This window comes from Pteronotus mesoamericanus, unplaced genomic scaffold (assembly GCF_021234165.1).
Source record: "Pteronotus mesoamericanus isolate MK-2021 breed Mesoamerican mustached bat unplaced genomic scaffold, CSHL_Meso_final contig_74, whole genome shotgun sequence".
Taxonomy (NCBI): domain Eukaryota; kingdom Metazoa; phylum Chordata; class Mammalia; order Chiroptera; family Mormoopidae; genus Pteronotus; species Pteronotus mesoamericanus.
The window spans coordinates 7003138-7021420 of NW_026555247.1; the positions used below are offsets into that span (position 1 = coordinate 7003138).

Consider the following 18283-nt stretch of genomic DNA (forward strand, 5'->3'; position numbering starts at 1 on the left):
GGGACCCCCACTTATGGTTTAGACCCCACTCTTCTCAGGGGGATCCAACTGGCTGCTTAAATATTCCTCTGGCACTGCTGCCTGTGGGGTGCCCAGCCAGCCTTCTTGAGTCTCCACTGTACTCCTTACCAGTCAGGCTGTGCTAAAACTGATTCTTCTGTCTGTCTGAGGTTATTAGGCTTCTCTCGAGCCATTGTTCAGTTGTTTGTTCCAGGTGATTTCTCGACAATTTAGTTGTAATTCCAGATTGGTCCTGGGAGGATGTCAGTGTGACTTCCATTCACTCTTCCGCCATCTTGTCTCCCTCTCAAGTTTTAAAATAAAACCTTGATTTTGTATAGCTATTTTATCTCCTTCACTGTCAATTTTAAATGCAGAGCCTTTTTTTTAACATCATTTAGATTGTGATTATTTTAGCTTTGTTTCTTTGATACAGCTTGGAAAAAGTTGTTTTCTTATATTTACATATTTCAACATCATACTTTCAACACGTCTTAGCATTACAGCCCCACAATGACACTGATAGAACAAAGGGTTTGAAAAGGAAATGATAACATCTTCTCAAAACCCAGATTTTAGGAGAGATTGCTGGAATTCAAAGAGAAGCTGCAAATAGCAATGTTTTTAGACATAAACAATATTCAGCACCACCTACAAACATCTAATGGCACAAAGAAACCTAATGCTTTGGGATGTATGAGTTATTTATAGTTATTTGCATCTAAATTTTGATGCAAGGATTTTTCTCCCTCTGTGTTGTGTGTGTCTGTTGTTATTTTAGGTTGTGGTATCTTTGATAAATGGTCGTCCAGGTGCAAAAAATTTTACCTTCTCCCATACTCTGAGGGATTTCACCAAGGCAACAAATATACGTTTGCGTTTTCTCCGAACCAACACCCTTCTTGGACACCTCATCTCCAAAGCACAAAGAGATCCAACTGTCACTCGGAGGGTGAGTCGTGTTTTTAGGTGCCTAGGCAGCAGCTTTTTAAATGTTTCTTTCTTTCTTTCTTTTTGCTTATCATATTAATTGCCTTGAACTCATTCAAGTAATCTTTACTGAAAGCAACAGTGTATGCATAGGAGTTAGTTTTGTCTGAAACATTAGATATAAATTAAAAGTTGCTTGTTGATGAAAAATGACTACATTCAAAGAAGGTGAAAGGCAAAGGATGATAGCCAGCCTGGTATTAGTCTGATATAATAACAAACAGTCCCCAATTCTCAGAGGCTTGAAAAAATAAAAGTTCATTTTTTGCTCATGTGACAGCCTAATGTGCTCAGCAGGTGGCATTGGCTCCACAAAGTCATTCAGGGAACCAGGCTTTTTAAATTTTAATGTGCCGCCTGTAGGACCTCAGAGTCCTCCTCTGGATCCCCCGCATCTTGTCAGGAGATGAGGAAAAAGAGAGAGAGGGCAGAGAAGACCCACATGTTCCAGCCACACGGGTCACTTCCATTGGCAGGAACTGACTGTATGGCCCCACCTAGATGCAGGAGGCTGGGTGATGTAATCTAGCTGAAGTAGAGGGGACATAGATATTGGTGAACACTAGTACTCCTACTATGTTGGATGTATAGCCTGAATATCTCTCACTCTTAGTGTCAGGACAGTACCCTTGTTTCCTGGGCACAGAGGGGACCATCAAAACAAATACCCTGAACTCAATCTTCTCCCACACTCTGATTTCCTGCTAGTTCCTCCTATTGGCCAAACCCAGTAGAAAGCTGGAGAGCAAGAGACCCTTGTTGCAGCCCATAAAGGTCAGCCTCAGGGCAAAGAGCAGGGTGGAGAAAGGTGGAGAATGGACCTGGAAGGGTGAATGGAAGATGACCTAGGCACCTTAAAGAGTTTGCCTTCTTACGTGGGTAAAATCGGAGAGCTAGGAAAGGAAGAGAGAAAAGTAAGTTTTGCTACAGTTTTAAGGATATTCAAAAGAGGCCTCTCATCTTGAGTACAGGTGGCTTGTCTTCTGCATTTCCTACGCTGTTAGTGCTCTTAGCTGCTGTATGTGAGAACTCTCCTGGATCCAAGGATGGAATTTGTGAGGAAAGGCTGGGCTTTCTGATAAACTCTCGCTACACTGTGTTTCCACTCCTCCAGGTGTTTTGTAGCCCTGCTACAAATGTACCTCACCACCATTTTTTACAGTTGGTCTTTTGGGGGTTGCAATATTTGTACTCATAGGTATGTATATTTCTTTTCACTTAGGTGAACACAGTCTTCTCTATTAAGTAATTTTTAATGGAGTGCACAACATAATCTCGAGTCCCCAAATCTAAGTTGCTTCTTTGAATGGAGGAACAGCAGTGCTCCATTCAAAGCTGATCACATGCTTCTCTCTTTTGTTGCTGCTGCCCTTAACACATAGGCTAGAGAGAAACTTCTATGGTGATAAGCTTGGAAGTCTCTGAGTGTTAACATACCACAGAAAGCCCTTGAACACTGAATTTATCCATATTAACAAGAGAGGTTGTAAATACCTTCAGACTAAGATGTTCCTAGGAAGATTAGACTCTTCAACCATTTTTAAAGAAGAAATCAGAAGAGAACCCCAGCATTGAGTGAATAGGGTGCTTTAAGATGACTAACCTCAGCAGCAAAACAAAAAGATACAAAACCCTCTTGTCCTTGTGAATTCAAAGACTTTCTCACTGGCAGGTATTTTCACAGGCAGAAAAATTATTCTAACCCCCCCAAATTACTCAGCAAACCCTGTGCACCTCCCACAAAGTCTGAGAAGTCAGGGAGCTGGCGCACAGTGGCACCTGTTATCCCTAGCAGAGAGGCCGTCCACACACCACAGGTGTGCCCCGTTTGCGAGATGGCCTGCCCATAAATGCGGACTGGTTTAGGGGCCAATACTCGGCTAGAGCTGAAGCTCGCTCCGTCTGGCTTTTTGGAGCTAGAACTTCTGTGTTGGGCCTTATTGACACTGAGCCAGCAAGGCTTCAACAGCCGCTGACGGCCCCTGCCACTCTCAGTGTGCTGTATGCGATCCATCTTCGTAAACATTCTCTCCCCCTGCAAAGCCTGCACATACATAGTAGGTGCAAAATTTTTGATTCACAAATTTATTTTTGTAAATGTTTAATTTATGGTACCCCAGTTTATGTTTAAAAAATAAGCTAGGAAGCACTTCAATCCCTTTCCAAAAGGCTAAAGTATATGGTTCTTTCCCAAGGCAATTTTCCTCCATGCATTTAAAGCATTTGATTTCTCAAAAGGTACAAATTCAGCATTATGCTATTAAATTTGATTGAGGAATGCATTTGTTTTTATAAGACAAATTGCATCCTAATGTGGCTGCCTTGAAGTTGAAGTAGGCTCAAGTGTGACGCAGCGGATTGAGCGTTGTCCTCTAAACCAAAAGGCTATGGATTTGATTTCTGGGTTGGGTCAGTGCCTGGGTCGCAGGCCAGGTCCCTGGTTGGGGGTGATTGATGTTTCTCTCCCTCTCTTTCTTCCTCCCTCCCCCCTTTCTCTAAAAATATATAAATAAGGTTCTTTAAAAAAAAATTTAACAGGATGAAAGAGAAGCAGGCCCAATATAGCTGTGTATTAAAGATTAGTGAAGGAATGTTTCTGTTGCTCTCCAGTAAAATGGACACATTGTGTTTTCTGTTGCATAGTATTATTATAGCATCAAGGACATCAGCATTGGTGGGCGGTGCGCTTGCAATGGCCATGCTGAAGTGTGCAATGCAAACAATCCTGAAAAACTGTAAGTACCTTGTACAGATTTTATAGCCTTGCTATGAATAAGTCTAATTGTTTCAGTGGATGTTTGCATCCCATTAAATATCTCTAATTCCCTTCCCCCCACCTCACCAACCCTAACCCTAGCCAGACTGTGCCACAGGCAGGCACAAATAATTGATTAGTGTTGCCAAGGGAAATAACACTTGTTTCTCCTCCTGGGTCAAGTGGGATCAGGGGTATGCATGTTCAAATCCTTTCCCCCCTTTTTATTTTGGTAAAATACACATAATATAAAGTTTAGAATCTTAACCATTTTTAAGCGTACAGTTTGGTAGTGTTAAGCACATTCACATAGTTGTGCAGCCAATCTCCAGAGCCCGTCATCTTGCAAAAATGAAATTCTATACCCATTAAACGACTCCCCATTCCCTCCTCCCCCAGCCCCCGACAGCCACCATACTATTCTCTGTCTATGATTTTGACTACTCTAGGTACCTTGTGTAAGTGGAATCATATAGTAGTTCTCTTTTTATGATGGGCTTATGTCACTTAGCATAATGTCCTCAAGGTCCACCCATCTTGTAGCACGCATCGCTAGTTCTTTCATTTTTGATGCCGAATAATATTTTATTATGTATGTATCACATTTTGCTTATCCATTCATCTGCCAATAAACACTTAGGTTACTGCCACCTTTTGGTTATGAACATGGTACCCGTTTTTGCTTTTAATTGAAGTATATTTCACATAGAATAAGATGCATAGATCATTTTAAGTGTTGAGAAATTGCATGCATTCATGTTACCGCCACAAGAGAGATGCTTTTAAGGGCTGGAAATTACCGGATGTCAGATACAGTAATAACTTTCTCTCAATGGTTTATTTAAAGTCTACAATTCCCCATGAGCAGCATTTACCAGAGACACATTTTACTTCAGTCAGATTTAGGTTTGTGTATTGCTGGGCCTCGCTTTGTGTTCAGACAGAAGTGCTAGCACCCAGCATACGTGGGTGCTTTGTAGGGCCCTTATCCCCAACCAGCAGCAGTCCCTGATGTTGTCACTCCTCCGTCAGGCATCGGGGGGCACCGTCTGAGATAACAGTGTGAATCCAACCACTGACTGGCCTTTAATTGGCAAGGACTTGTTTGTTAATGAATAAGCCGTCGCTCCTGTGTAGTCTCCTGGAGGTTACTAGAGGTCAGATAAGGGTTAGAGAGAGGGAAGGAAACAGGTGGGTCTGTAGTCCCTGACCCTGAGGCAAAACAATTGCACGTGGGAGAGTAAAGTCAACAGAGAAGATCTGAGTTTTCCCTCTGGGAAGCACTGCCAAGCCCTGTTGACTCCGCAGACCTGGAGGAGTGGCACCCTGTGTGGTTGTGGGTGGGGAGGCCATGTCCCCAGGCCTTGGTGAAAGGTTCAGTGTGCCACCTGTCTACACCAGCGCAACTGCCTTGCCTCCTCCTACTTGTTGATTTGCTTCTCACCAACTGCTGGGAGTGCACAAAATTGCTAAAATCCACATCCATGGAGAGGAAAAAGGAAATCTTATATTTAAGGGGATGCAGTGACTTAATGAAGGAAACCAAGGCTGGACAATCAGAAAAGTTAGCTGCTAATCAAGAAAAACTGGCAGAGGAGGGCTTTAATTACGCCTGCATGCCATGGTCACTTTGATGCATGGAAATGTGGATCAATCCTATAATTGACTCTGAGCTCCCTAGAAATCCACTCAAAAAGAAAAACTGCTCAATTTCATGTTTCAGTATGGTCATAATCTAAAAAGTAACCAGTTGCTCAGGAGAAGCATGACTTAACATTAAAACAAGATAAGATTTCCCCTGGGGACGGGGTGGGGTGGTCGTCAGGAAGAGGATTCTCTAGTCAGTTTCTTTAAGAGGATCCTTACCGTAGGTGCCAGCATCAGCTTTCTATCGTAGAGTCAGAACAAGCAATTATTTGGGGGTGTCAATACGATTCAGACAAGTACCCAACTTTTTTTTTTCTCTATGCTCAATTTGTAATCTGTATTAGAGCACTTGGACTGTATGTTCTTCAATCCATCCTCCCTAAATAATTCTTTTAGTCCAGTTTATGCAAATATGTCATTGGTAATGAACTGAAATCATCTCTCACAAAATCCCATTTGGACTCCAGCTGTTCTTTGCTGCCAGTTAAGTTGGTGTCCATTTGCTTTCACAGGCAGCTGAGCCGGGAGAGGGCTGACACCTGTTAGGCATGTAACTGAGCGTTTGCCGTCCCAGCTCCCTGCAGTCAAGCTGAGGGAATCCCCACAGGCACAGCCAGGAGCCTTCTTTTTCTTTTTTCCTCTTTATATTATTTATTAAATTAACTTACTTATTTAGATAGTTACATATACATGCATACCATGTAACTCAACCACACTTAAAGCATTGTGCTTTACCAAAAGGAATAAGATCTTCGAGGCAATTTTCTTTTTCTTTTACTTCTTATGAATCCTCCTTCAAGCTCAGATGAGTGGGAGCTCAGAGGTTGGAGTTCTAACCCAATGCCACAGCTACAACAATTTCATTATAATTTTTACAAGTTTTCAGGCAAATGTGTAAGTTTTTGAAGGTAGACTTTTAAAGATTTTTACACCTTTTATGCCTTGTTGAGTGACCTCAGCTTCGGGCCCTTGGATGAAACTGTTGGTGGAGCCGGTGTGGCCTCCTGGGACAGGATCCTCAGAGACCTTATTAATAACTGTCTCTTGGACCCAGTGACTCTCTGTGAATAGCCCCAGGTTGAGAGCAAGGTACCTGAGTAGACCTTGCTCACAGGATGACTCCATTCTTTGTGAAGATATGATACTACACACATCTCAGTAAACTCACCCTTGTTGCTAATGTGTTCGTTTATTGTAACATAATATGGTAGTGAAGAAAGAGCTGGGACTTTGGAATCAGACACAGGTTTGAAATCTGGCTCTCCTTCATCATGGATTGACCTTTGGCAAGTGTTTTAATATCTCTGAATCTTAATGTCAACATCTGTAATATAGAGATAATAAGCAGGACGGAGGAAGGAGACTTGAAATAGTATGTGCAAAGTGCTTTGTTCTCATAATTACTCAATATACGGTGACTATGGTGACTGTCAGTTTTTCATACAGGAACAACTGATCTTAATGAAAACCTTCCAGTAACTGAGATTGCTTCACCACTTGCCCAGGTTTCGGTGTGAATGCCAACATCACACCTGTGGGGAGACCTGTGATCACTGCTGTGCGGGGTACAATCAGAGGCGCTGGCAGCCTGCCACGCGGGAGCAGAGCAATGAGTGTGAAGGTGAGCACTGGGGCGGGGTGCTGGGAAGTGAGGCCTCTCCCAACAGTTCCTCCCACGTCTACCTGGCAACTGACGCCATGTTTTTTCCTTGCTTGTGAGGAAAGTAGGGTCATGTCAATCTTAGGGACGAGGGTCTTTCTATTGTAATGAAATAACCGGCTAGGGGTACAAGTGCCCCACTGTAAATTCAGATATAAATATGAGGACAACAATCATAACAATAATAACCTTTAATATGTATTAAGCATTCACTATACGCAAGGATTGGGCTGAGTGCTTTAACACAAGTTGGCCTTTTTATCTATCTAAAATATGACACAACCACTATTAAATGCCAAGCCCTTATCATTCCTTCGGATGTGATACCGGATCGGAATCCTAACTATTTTGAGGACGGAGGCCTAGAGAAGGTGGCGAGATTGGTGGCTAAGCAAAGAGCGGGAAGCCGTGAGAGCGCAGGGGCCCTGGGCAGGCAGGGTGCTGTAGCAGGACCGAGGCAGGCGCAGGCAGAAGGGACCAGAGAAGGCAGGAAAAACGGGGTGAGGCTGCTTTTAATTATGGGTGCAGTATAAAGCAAGGAAACTGTTACTTTGACAAGCAAGCCCTGTGGCATCCAGCTGGGGATTTTCTTTTAAACTGCTCTTTTCAGGAAGCCACATATTTATTCCAATTGCCGAAAACATTTTTTGTAACTTTTAACTCTTGGTTTTAGAGACTGTTCTTTATTTTTGGCCCTGAGTATTCTTAATGTTTGGATTAGCTTTTTTTTTTTTTTCTTTTTTTTTAATGACCAAAAGGTGTTTAGATCTAAGTTTGTTGAATTAGGTGGGTAAGAAAGAATCTGTACTTTTTACTTCTTGGCAAAATATTTTTGTTGCTATTAAGAAATAAAACCGGCCATCTCTATGATCAGCAAACTTACTCAAAAGGCATTTCCAGCGAGGAGCTCTGAGAGTGTGCTGACAGATGCTAACACGGTCGGAAGGCACTGGGACTCCGAAGGGGAGCCCTCGGGTGCGTCCCCTGGTCCAGGGTGTCCCCGGGATGGCCATTCTCGCTTTCTGGTCAAGTGAAGAATGACGTTCTCAGTAACTTCTCCGTTCCCCAGCCCTGGATGATGGGACCAGAAAGAGGGGAAGGTATAACCAGGGGGCCAGTCTGGTTTAGGACGCTTTGACTGGATAAGTGTTATCACATACACTTATTAACAATTTCATTAGGTTTTCAAACTAATGAAACCTTTCAGTGAATTACATGATTTACTCTTACACATATGAAAAGTGTTAACTAACTTCCTTTTATTAGTTTTTAATATTTTTACACTTGTCTGAATGGTTAACATTTACAAAAACAGCATATAGAATTACGATCTGTCTGTTAGGTTCTTTCTAAATTCCATTTGAACTAGTTAAAATCAGAATAAACAGGCTTCTTAAGAAATAACAGTGGCAGTAAACATAAATGCCTTGAAATTTTTTAAATCATGGCAACACTGAGGAAATGTAAATAGGAAAATGCTCAGCCTTTTAAAAACATGGTAACTTGAAAGTATAACTCAATCTTCTTTACTAATAGATTTATTTGGGAACTTGTTTAAAACATACAAATTGCTAGAAAGACTTGGAAAAGTTGATCTGGACAGAATGTAATGAGCAGATATTTTGCATAAGAGAGAATAAGAATTTTACTCATGTTAGATTTTTTTTATGTTGGCAATGATGAAAATCCTAAATGGGTTTTAAGTTAGATTTTCTAATTTTAGAACTATTATTGCACATCACTTATAGAAAACTTAAAAATTATTTAAAAAAGGAAAAATCCCCAATCATTTTATTACCCGAAGAAAACCATTATTAATATCTTTTGGTATTTTAGTGGGTTTTTTTACATTTATTTTAAATATTCAAGAGTGCATTATATAATTTTATATCCTGATCTTTTTCACTTGATATTTTTAGATATTTCCCATATGATTAGTAACCCTTTGGCTTCCTTTTTGATGGCACAATAATATTGACACCTTATGGATTTAAGTGTATCCAAAAAGTGTTTCTTGAGTTCCTACTATGTTCTGGAAAATGTGCTCTATTGCAAACAAAATGCAAGTGGTTCTTGACTTCTTAGAAAGTCAAACAAGAATACTATTGTTTTCTTAGCCATTTCTCTATAATTGAACGTTAAGATTATTTCCAATTTATTGCTATTATAAATAGTGCTGAGATGAGAGGCTTAGAATATGTGCTTAGAGAATAGGCTTGGAGTCAAACACAGACCAATCAGGATTCTGCCTCTCTTGTTTATGAGCTGTGCACCTAGAGGCACCTCACTGCACTTCTCTAAGCCTCAACCTCCACAACTGGGCTAAGGGAGTAATAGTACCTACCTTTGAGAGTTATTGCACTAATTGAGATAATGCACGTAAAGCACTTCTTACAGTGTACCAAGAACTCAGTTATTCTTGTTAATGGTAATATTAGCAATAAGAGTGATATTCTCTTTGTGCATGATGTCTTAATTTGTTGTAATTAGATATCTTTTATTCTTTTTAAAGAGAAACCTCTCCCGCTTAATATCAAAAGAAAGGAGCTATAAATTGCAAATATTTATAAATTAGACTTTGTGTCAAAGTCTCTAAAATTTTCCACTGAGAGTGTCTCTGGTGTTCCAAAAGGGACTTTATTGTAGCTTAATAAGCAGTAATATTCTCTGGGGCAACTTACTGTCTTATAGCCATGATGCAATATTAACTTAGAATGCCCTTTGCAGCATGCAACTGCCATGGCCACGCCGTCGACTGTTACTACGATCAAGAAGTTGAGAGGCAGCAGGCAAGCTTGAATATCCAAGGCTTCTATGGAGGTGGAGGGGTATGCATTAATTGTCAGGTGAGCCAAATGGATGTGTCACCATAGGAAATAGACATTCATTAAGCCCTGCTCCTAAAAAAAGATGTCAAGAAAGTTATAAGCAATTGGAAGCATTTTCTGAAATAATTTTTCCACTTTTGTACACGAAAGTTGTTAGCTGGATGTAATTTAGGGATTGAAGGGAAAATAGACTGAGGCACATTTGCCCGTACTCTGTTGAGTAGGTTCTTCATTTAAGCCTTTGCCTAAATAGAGAGGAAAATGCCTAGCTGTCATCTTGACTGCTATCCATCTTAGGGTGCAAAGGCTCTAAAATTGGAGGAAAAATAAGTGTCAACCTCAGTGTTGACCCTAAATCCTGTGTTCAGACATATTTTGAATCTAAATTCACTGAGAAAGGACATTAGGATTAACTAATGATGTCTGCCATTGACACCAAATATGAAACACTAATTTTTCATCTTTTCTATCGGACAGTTGGGTCCACTGGAAATTAGCCAAGAGGAGAGTATGGCTGAGGAGGGTATAATATTCATGAAAATGGTCTATATTGTCATTCAGTCTTGTGGGCTTTTAGAGTGATGATTTTTTAAAGAGGTTCTCTTTTCATGAGCTGCCCATCAGGGCCATACATGCTTAGAGAGACTGACCATTTTCCACCTGTCTCTCACTTCACACACTTTACCTCATCTGTTTTTGCAGATAATTAAAATACAAGTGACAGGGTTTCATGTATAAATGAAAATCACAGGATTTCACATATAAGTGAAAGATCTGAGGATCTTTTTATAGCTATGCACTACAAAATACTCAGGTAATTTGTATGCACATTAAAATTGAAGGAGCACTGGAGTAGGATATGTAGGTAGACTGCTTTCTGCAGATGAAGTATCAAGCCTCTTCAATGTGTCTTTAAAATATATTGTTCCTCCTCTTCCTTCTCTCAATGATATTATGCTTTGTACTTTGTTGTTTCAGAAAAATATCAATCTAGTCTTTTTTTCATAATGGCTCTGCAAAAGCATTTTTCTTTTGTATATGAATTAACAAAGTTTGGTTTAGGTTCATTGCATTTTTTTCCAATTTAAATTTAAAATGACTTTATTTAAGTTAGGAATATAGTTAGCATAGTTAACTTAATTTTTTATTGTAATAAAATATACTGAACATACAATGTATCATTTTAGTTATTTTTAAGTTTAAGAATAATTAACTCTTATATTGTATTCATAATCAAAGAGCAAGGAGAGAGCTCTGCTTCTGTTATGGTTTAGTAGCTCCAATAGGACCCAAACCTCCCACTGAAAACAACTACAGACTATAGACAAAATACAAAAACAAAAAACAAAAAAGACTTCCTTTTAAAACAATGGTCTGAAGGCACTGGGGAATAAACATAAGCAAGAAGATATTGGAGAAGAACTGCCACTTGATAAAAGAGATCAGCTCAGGGGGAGTTACTTTTTTTTAACTTTTAACCAGCAGGCAGGTCAAAGTTGGTGCTATGTGGTTTGGCTAAAATTCCTTCAGAAAATCTGGAGTGTTTTAGGCCTGAAGAACAAGGGGGTAGAGCTTGGGACAATCACAACTTATGGGAAGTGAGTGGAGAGTCCAGGAAAAGAAAAATCAAAAGAGTAAATCCCTAAATCTGTGTATAAATTCCTTTCAAGGTTATGACTGACCCCTGAACTATTCATACACAGGATGTATTTCAGCTAAGACTGAAATAATTTATTTGAGATTTGAGTTACCACTCTAGAGTCAGAGTTTGCAGTTTAAGTAAAGTCAATTTCCTCATAAAACAAAATCATGTATTCTTTAGAGAAATATTATGGAACTGAGAGTCTCTATAATACAATATTTATAATGTCCAGGATACAATTCAAAATTTATTGACATTTGAAGAACCAAAAAAAAGTGACCTATTCTCATGAGAAAAAACAATCAATTAACCCTGAGATAACCCAGATGTTGATGTTGACAGTTAAGGATTTTAGAACTGCTGTTATAACTATGCTCACAGACGTAACAAAAACATATTCACAATTAAGAGATAATAAATATCAACAGAGAAATAAAATGATGAAAGGAACCAAGTGATGATTCCAGAACTACAACATGCAATATATTAAATTAAAAATTCACTTTATAGGTCTAATAGCAAGATGAAGAAAATAGAAGGAAGAGTCAGCAAATCTGAAGATAGGTCAACAGAAATTATCCAGTCTGACAAAGAGAAAGAAAAAGATTTTTTAAAATGAACAATATGTTATAGCAAAAGGTCTAACACGCATACAATTGGAGTCCCAGAATAGAGGAGAAAAAATGAAGGGAAAAAGAAGAAGAAGTAACAATGGCAGGAAATTCCCTTAAGTTTTGTAACTGACTGTCACTCAAGAAACTTAGTAAACTCAAAGGTGGATAAATACAAAGAAAACCACTCCTGGGCCTAATAGTCAAACTGCTGAAAACCAAAGACAAAGTGAAAATCTTGAAAGTAGACAGAAAAATAATGCATAACAATATTTGTGGGGATCTCATTAGAAATTATGAAGGCCACAAAGATAGTGAAGTGATATCTTTAAAGTGCTAAAAGAAAAAAAATTGTCAACTTGGAATTTTGTATTTAGCAAAAATATCCTTCAAGAAGGAAAACAAAAAGGAAAATGTTTCATGAAAAAAATAAAAAAGCCAGAAATGCTAAAGTACGTTTTTGAAGTTAAAGAGGTATGGTATGAGATGGATACTCAAATCCTCAGGAAGAAATGAAGAGTATTATATCATAAATGCCTAGGTAAATATCAACAGCTATCTTTAAAAGTTAAAAGAATATTTAGGGCTTCTTAAACTAAAAATATGACATTATGATGGGGGATTTATAATGTGTATAGATTTAATATATATGAAACTATAACATAAATAACAAGAAGGAAACAGGACTGTGAAGTTTCTACCCTATTCATGCCATGGTACAGTATTAACTCTAATCAGACTGTGAGAAGTTAAGGATATATGTTGTAATCCCTAAAGCAATTAACTAACAAAAGAATGCAAAGAGGCATAGCTAACAGGTCAATAAGTAAATTTAAATATACTTTAGTTTTAAAAAATATACAAATGATCCAAAGAAGGGAGGAAAGGAGATACAGAAGGATGAAATACATGCACACACACAAAATGGTGAAAACAGAAAATAAATTTAAAAAATGACAGACCTATTTTAATATCATATCTATATATAGATTAAATGTTCATGAACTAAACACTCTAATTCAAAAGCAAAAGTTATGAGAATGGATAAGAATACAAGACTTGGTATACTCTGCTTACAAAAGGTGCACTTTAAATATATAGATATAGATAAGTTGAAAGTAAATGAGTGGAAAAATGTTTTCAATAAATAATAAACATTGGAAAGATAGAGTGGCAACATTAATATCAGATATAATAGATTTTTGTACAAAAAAGCATTAACAGAGATACGTAGAGACATTTTGTCACAATTGAAGGATCAATCCATCAGGGAAACATTGTGATCACAATAACAGAGGTTTAAAATGCATAAAGCAAAATTAGACAAAATTAAAGGAAAAAAGGACAATTTTATGATAATAGTTTACTAGGATAGATTACGAGGAAAACTCTGACATTTGCAGTAATACACTTCTAAATAATCCTTATCAAAGAAGAAATCTTGAGGAAAATTAGAAAGATTTTAAATGAAGTAATAATAAAAACGAAATACAAACAAAATTTATTTGGGGGATACATATGAAGCAACTTTCAGGGAAATTCACAGCTTCATATGCTTGTGTTAGAATACAAAGTCTAATGTCAATGATCCAAAGTTCTACCTTAAGAAGCTAAGTAAAAGAAGAGCAATATAAATCCAAAGTAAGTAGAAGGAAGAAAATAATAAAGATAAGAGCAGAATTCAACAAAAGAGAAAACAGGCAAACAATGAAGAAAATTAGAAGCAAAAGCTCATTTTTTGAAGAGGTCAACAAAATCAATCAACTCCTAGCTGCACTGGTCAGGGAAAAAGAGAAGGAGGTCACAAATTACCAATGTCATATACAAAAGTGGGTTTGTCATTAGAATTACTGTGGACATTAAAAAGAAAATAAAAGAACAGTGTGAACAACTTTATGCCAACAAAATCGACAACCTAGATTAAATGGACAAATTTTTTTGAAAACTACAACTTATTAAAACTGATAACATATTAAAGCAGAACATCTGAATAGTCCTGTATCTATGAAATAAATTAAATTTATTATAAAAAATTTCTGATAAATTTCTGAGCCCACATAGTTTTACTGCCAAATTCTATTAAACATTTAAGGAAGATATAATACCAATCGTACACAAATTCTTTTGGAAAACAGAGGAGAGAACATTTCCCAACTTGTTTGATGAGGTTACCATAACCTTGATATGAAACCCAGTAGACATTACGTAAAGTAAAATTGCTGACCCATATCTTTTATGAATATTATAGATTCAAAAAATATTTAACAAAATATTGGAAGATAGAATTTAGCAATACATTATAAAGATAGTACATTTTGACAAGTAAGGTTTATCTCAAGGAAGCAAGGTTGATTAAATATTCAAAAGTCAATCTGTGTAATTAATCATATTAGAATAAAAGAGAAGAATCTTGTAAAATATCATTAGACAAAATCAATATTCATTTTATGATAAAAATGTTAGCAAACTAGTAATAGAAATGAAATTCTGCAGTTAGAGCATCTAGGAAAAACCTACAACTAACATTATCACATTGTTGAAATATTGAACTATTTCCTTCTAAAGTTTAGGAACAGGCAAGGAAGATTCCTTTTCACCACTTCTTTTAAACAGTGCCCTGGAGGTTCTAACTATTGCACTAAGGCAAGAAAAGGAAATAAAAGACATTAAGATTGGAAAGGAAGAAATAGAAGTACATGTATTTGCAGATGACATGATTATTTATGTAGAAAATCCTAAGGAATATACAAAACAGCTAGCTACTATAACTAATAAGTGAATTGATAAGACTGCAGTATACAAGGAAATTGAATTAAAAACAATTGTATTTTATCTACTAGTAGCAAACAGTAGGAAAATGAAACAAATAATCAGTTTAAAATAGTATCAAAAACATAAAATTCTTAGGAATAAACTGTACAAAAGACATGTAAGACCTTTATATTAAAGCTAAATAACATTGCTGAGAGAAATTTAGAAAGCCTAGATAAATGAAAAGATATATTTATATATCAGAAGACTCAACATTAAGATATCAATTCTCCCTAAATTGATCTAAAGATTTTTTAATTATTTATTTATTTTTAGAGCGAGGGGAAGAGAGAGAGAGAAACATCAATGTGTAAGAGACACATCCATCAATTGCCTCTCACATTCCCCCAACCGGAGACCTGGCCTGCAACCCAGGCATGTGCACTGACTGGGAATCGAACCAGCAACCTTTTTGGCTCACAGGCCAGCACCCAATCCACTGAACCACACCAGTCAGGGATTATCTAAAGATTTAATGCAGGTTTGGGGGGGTTATTTTTGGTAGAAATTGACAAGTGGATTCTAAAGTTTATATGATTATATAAATAATCTAGAATTCTATCCAAAGCCATCTTGAAGAAGTATAATGATGTTAGAGAAATTGTGTTACCTTACTTTAGGACTAACTATAAAGTTACAGTAATCAAAACAATATGATGTCAAGATAAGGACAGGCAGATAGATCAATGTCATAGAATAGGGAGCACAGAAACAGATCCATACTTATATAGACTTTTGTTTTTTGATAAAAATACCAAAGCAATCCAGGGTAGCAGGTGGGGTGGGGAGAAAGTCCTTTCAACAAGTTTCTGGAATAACTGGATATTTATATGGGAAAATAAACCTTGACCCCTATCTCAAATCATACAAAAATCTATTGATATGAATCAGTTATTGATATGAATCAGACTAAAGTAAAGCTAAAACTATAAAGCTTTAGAGAAAAATATTGAAGAATATCTTTGTGATTCAAAGGATGACAAGTTTTTTTAGGTCACAGAAGGCAATAACCATACAAAATTGACAAATTAGACTTCATCAGAATTAAAAATTTGTGTTCACAAAGGCACTATTAAGAAAATAAATAGGCAAGCCACAGACAAAGAGAAAATATTTACAAAACATAAATCTGACAAGTGGTTGGTATCCAGGATATATAAAGAATGCACACAGCTCAATAATAAAAAGACAAATAACCCAATAAAATACACCAAAGAGTTGAACAGCTGCCTCATAAAAGTAGACATATGAATAGCCAATAAGCATGCAACAAATGGTTTAACATTATTAGTCATCAGAGAAATGCAAATTAAAATTACAATGACTTACCACTATTGTTGAGAGTGTGGAACAACTGTACTATCATGCATTGTTGGTATGAATGAAAAAATGATACAACTGCTTTGGGAAGATAGTTTGGCAGTTTTTAAAATAAAATTAACACAACCACCTACTCCGTGACTCACAAATTTCACTCATAGGCATTTGTCCATGAGAAGTGGAAATGTATGTTTACAAAAAGTTTAGAGTAGCTTTAGGCACAGTAGCACCCAACTGGGAATAGCACAGGTACCTATCAATAGTAGAATGGAACAAACTTTGGCATATTTAAACAATAGAATACCAATGAACAATAGAGAGAACAAACTACTGATGCATGCAACAACATGCAAGAATCTTAACAACATCATGTTAAGTGAAAGAAACTTCCAAAATAGAATATATAAAGTATGAAAGCCATTTAAGTGAAATTCTGGAAAAAGAGAAACTAGTTAATAGAGGAAAAAAATCAGAACTGTGGTTGGCTCTGGGAAGCTGGTGATGGGACTGGCTGGGAAGGGTCATGGGAAACTTTCTGAGGTGATGGTGTTGCTCTATATCTAAATAGAGACTTGGGGTTCACAGATATACGCATTTGCCATAACTCACTGATGTACAATTAGGAGGTTTGTATTTTATATAAATTTTATACCAAAAAACTGTAAGCAAACATTGAACTCTAGTTAATTATATTCATGCCAAACTTTGGGGGGAAAGTGACCGACATCTACATTCATTTTGAAATGCATAAATAATAAGATGAACTGGTAGATGGATAGGAAATTAGTAGATGGATAATTATGTGGTAAAACAAATATAGTAAAATGTTAATGGTAACCCTTACATAGGGTGTGCATACGTATTCACTGTAAAACTTTTTTTACTTTTTTGTGTAAAGAATTTTTTACAATAAAATTCTGGGGGGAAAGAGTAATGGAAAAAGAAGGTAAGGAACACATTTTGAGGGATAACTCCCCAGTATCTTTCCCTTTAATGAAATAACAATATTCTTAATTAAGATTGAATATTACCCAATTTGTTTGAGATGATACTTGAGGATACTTTACCTCCATTAACTAAAACAGAGTCTTTAGCTTCTTCTCTGGAGACCTGACCTGTGATCTAAGTCTTGAGCTTGTGTCCAGCTGTTTGTGTCCTTGATGTGTTGATCTCACTATTTCCAAAATGCTGGTCTCCCCTGCACACACACCACACAAAGCTAAGAGATGGGATCAAGAAACAGATGAAGCTCATGTGTCTACTTTCCCTCCTGCAACAAAGATAATAAATAAGCAACTCCCTTCTTCTAGAATGTAAAACAGGATGAAAAATGAGAAAGGATGAAATTCCTGGTTATTAACAGACCAGGAATTTCAAGAGATTCTAGAAAGATATAAAACAGAAGTACATACATGCAGGAGAATATAGCTGTGACTTTTGGATGATTTAGAGATACTCCAAGAGGCAACAGATAGAAAAAATTAACTGTGAAGCTGCATTCAAACCTATAAAACTTTATTGGAGTTTATAAAAAAGGACCAATATGGGAAGGCATAATGTGTCTCCAGGCTCATTATAAATGTACCATTTCTATGAAACCAGTCTATAAATTCAGTACAATTGCAATCAGAATTCCAATAAGATATTTTTTATTTTAATTTTAAAAAATATTTTATTGTTATTCTATTACAGTTGTTTCCGTTTTCCCCCCTTTGCCCTCCTCCATCCCCCACCCCCTGCTCGCAGTCATTCCCCACCCTGGGGTCCATGTCCATGGGTCATTCACACGTGTTCCTTGACTAGTCTCTTCCTTTTCTTTCAACCCTTATCCCCCTCCCCTCTGATCGTTATCAGTCTGCTCATTATTTCCACACCTCTGGTTCTGTTTGGCTTGTTAGTTTATTTTGTTCATTAGTTTCCTCTTATAGGTGAGATGATATGGTATTTGTCTTTTTGCCACCTGGCTTATTTCACTCAGCATAATATTCTCTAGTTCCACCTATGCTGTTCTGAAAGGTA

At 37.1% G+C, this 18283-nt stretch overlaps 1 protein-coding gene across 1 annotated transcript in view; it reads left to right on the forward strand.

The window, feature by feature from the left end:
* The window catches only part of LAMA3 (laminin subunit alpha 3), a 254462-nt gene that overhangs the window by 67124 nt on the left and 169055 nt on the right, over nt 1-18283 (forward strand). Inside the window, exons 5-8 of the mRNA XM_054583453.1 lie at nt 782-952; nt 3634-3725; nt 6898-7013; nt 9780-9898. Coding sequence (XP_054439428.1) covers nt 782-952; nt 3634-3725; nt 6898-7013; nt 9780-9898 — 498 coding nt within the window. The remainder of the gene's footprint in view (nt 1-781; nt 953-3633; nt 3726-6897; nt 7014-9779; nt 9899-18283) is intronic.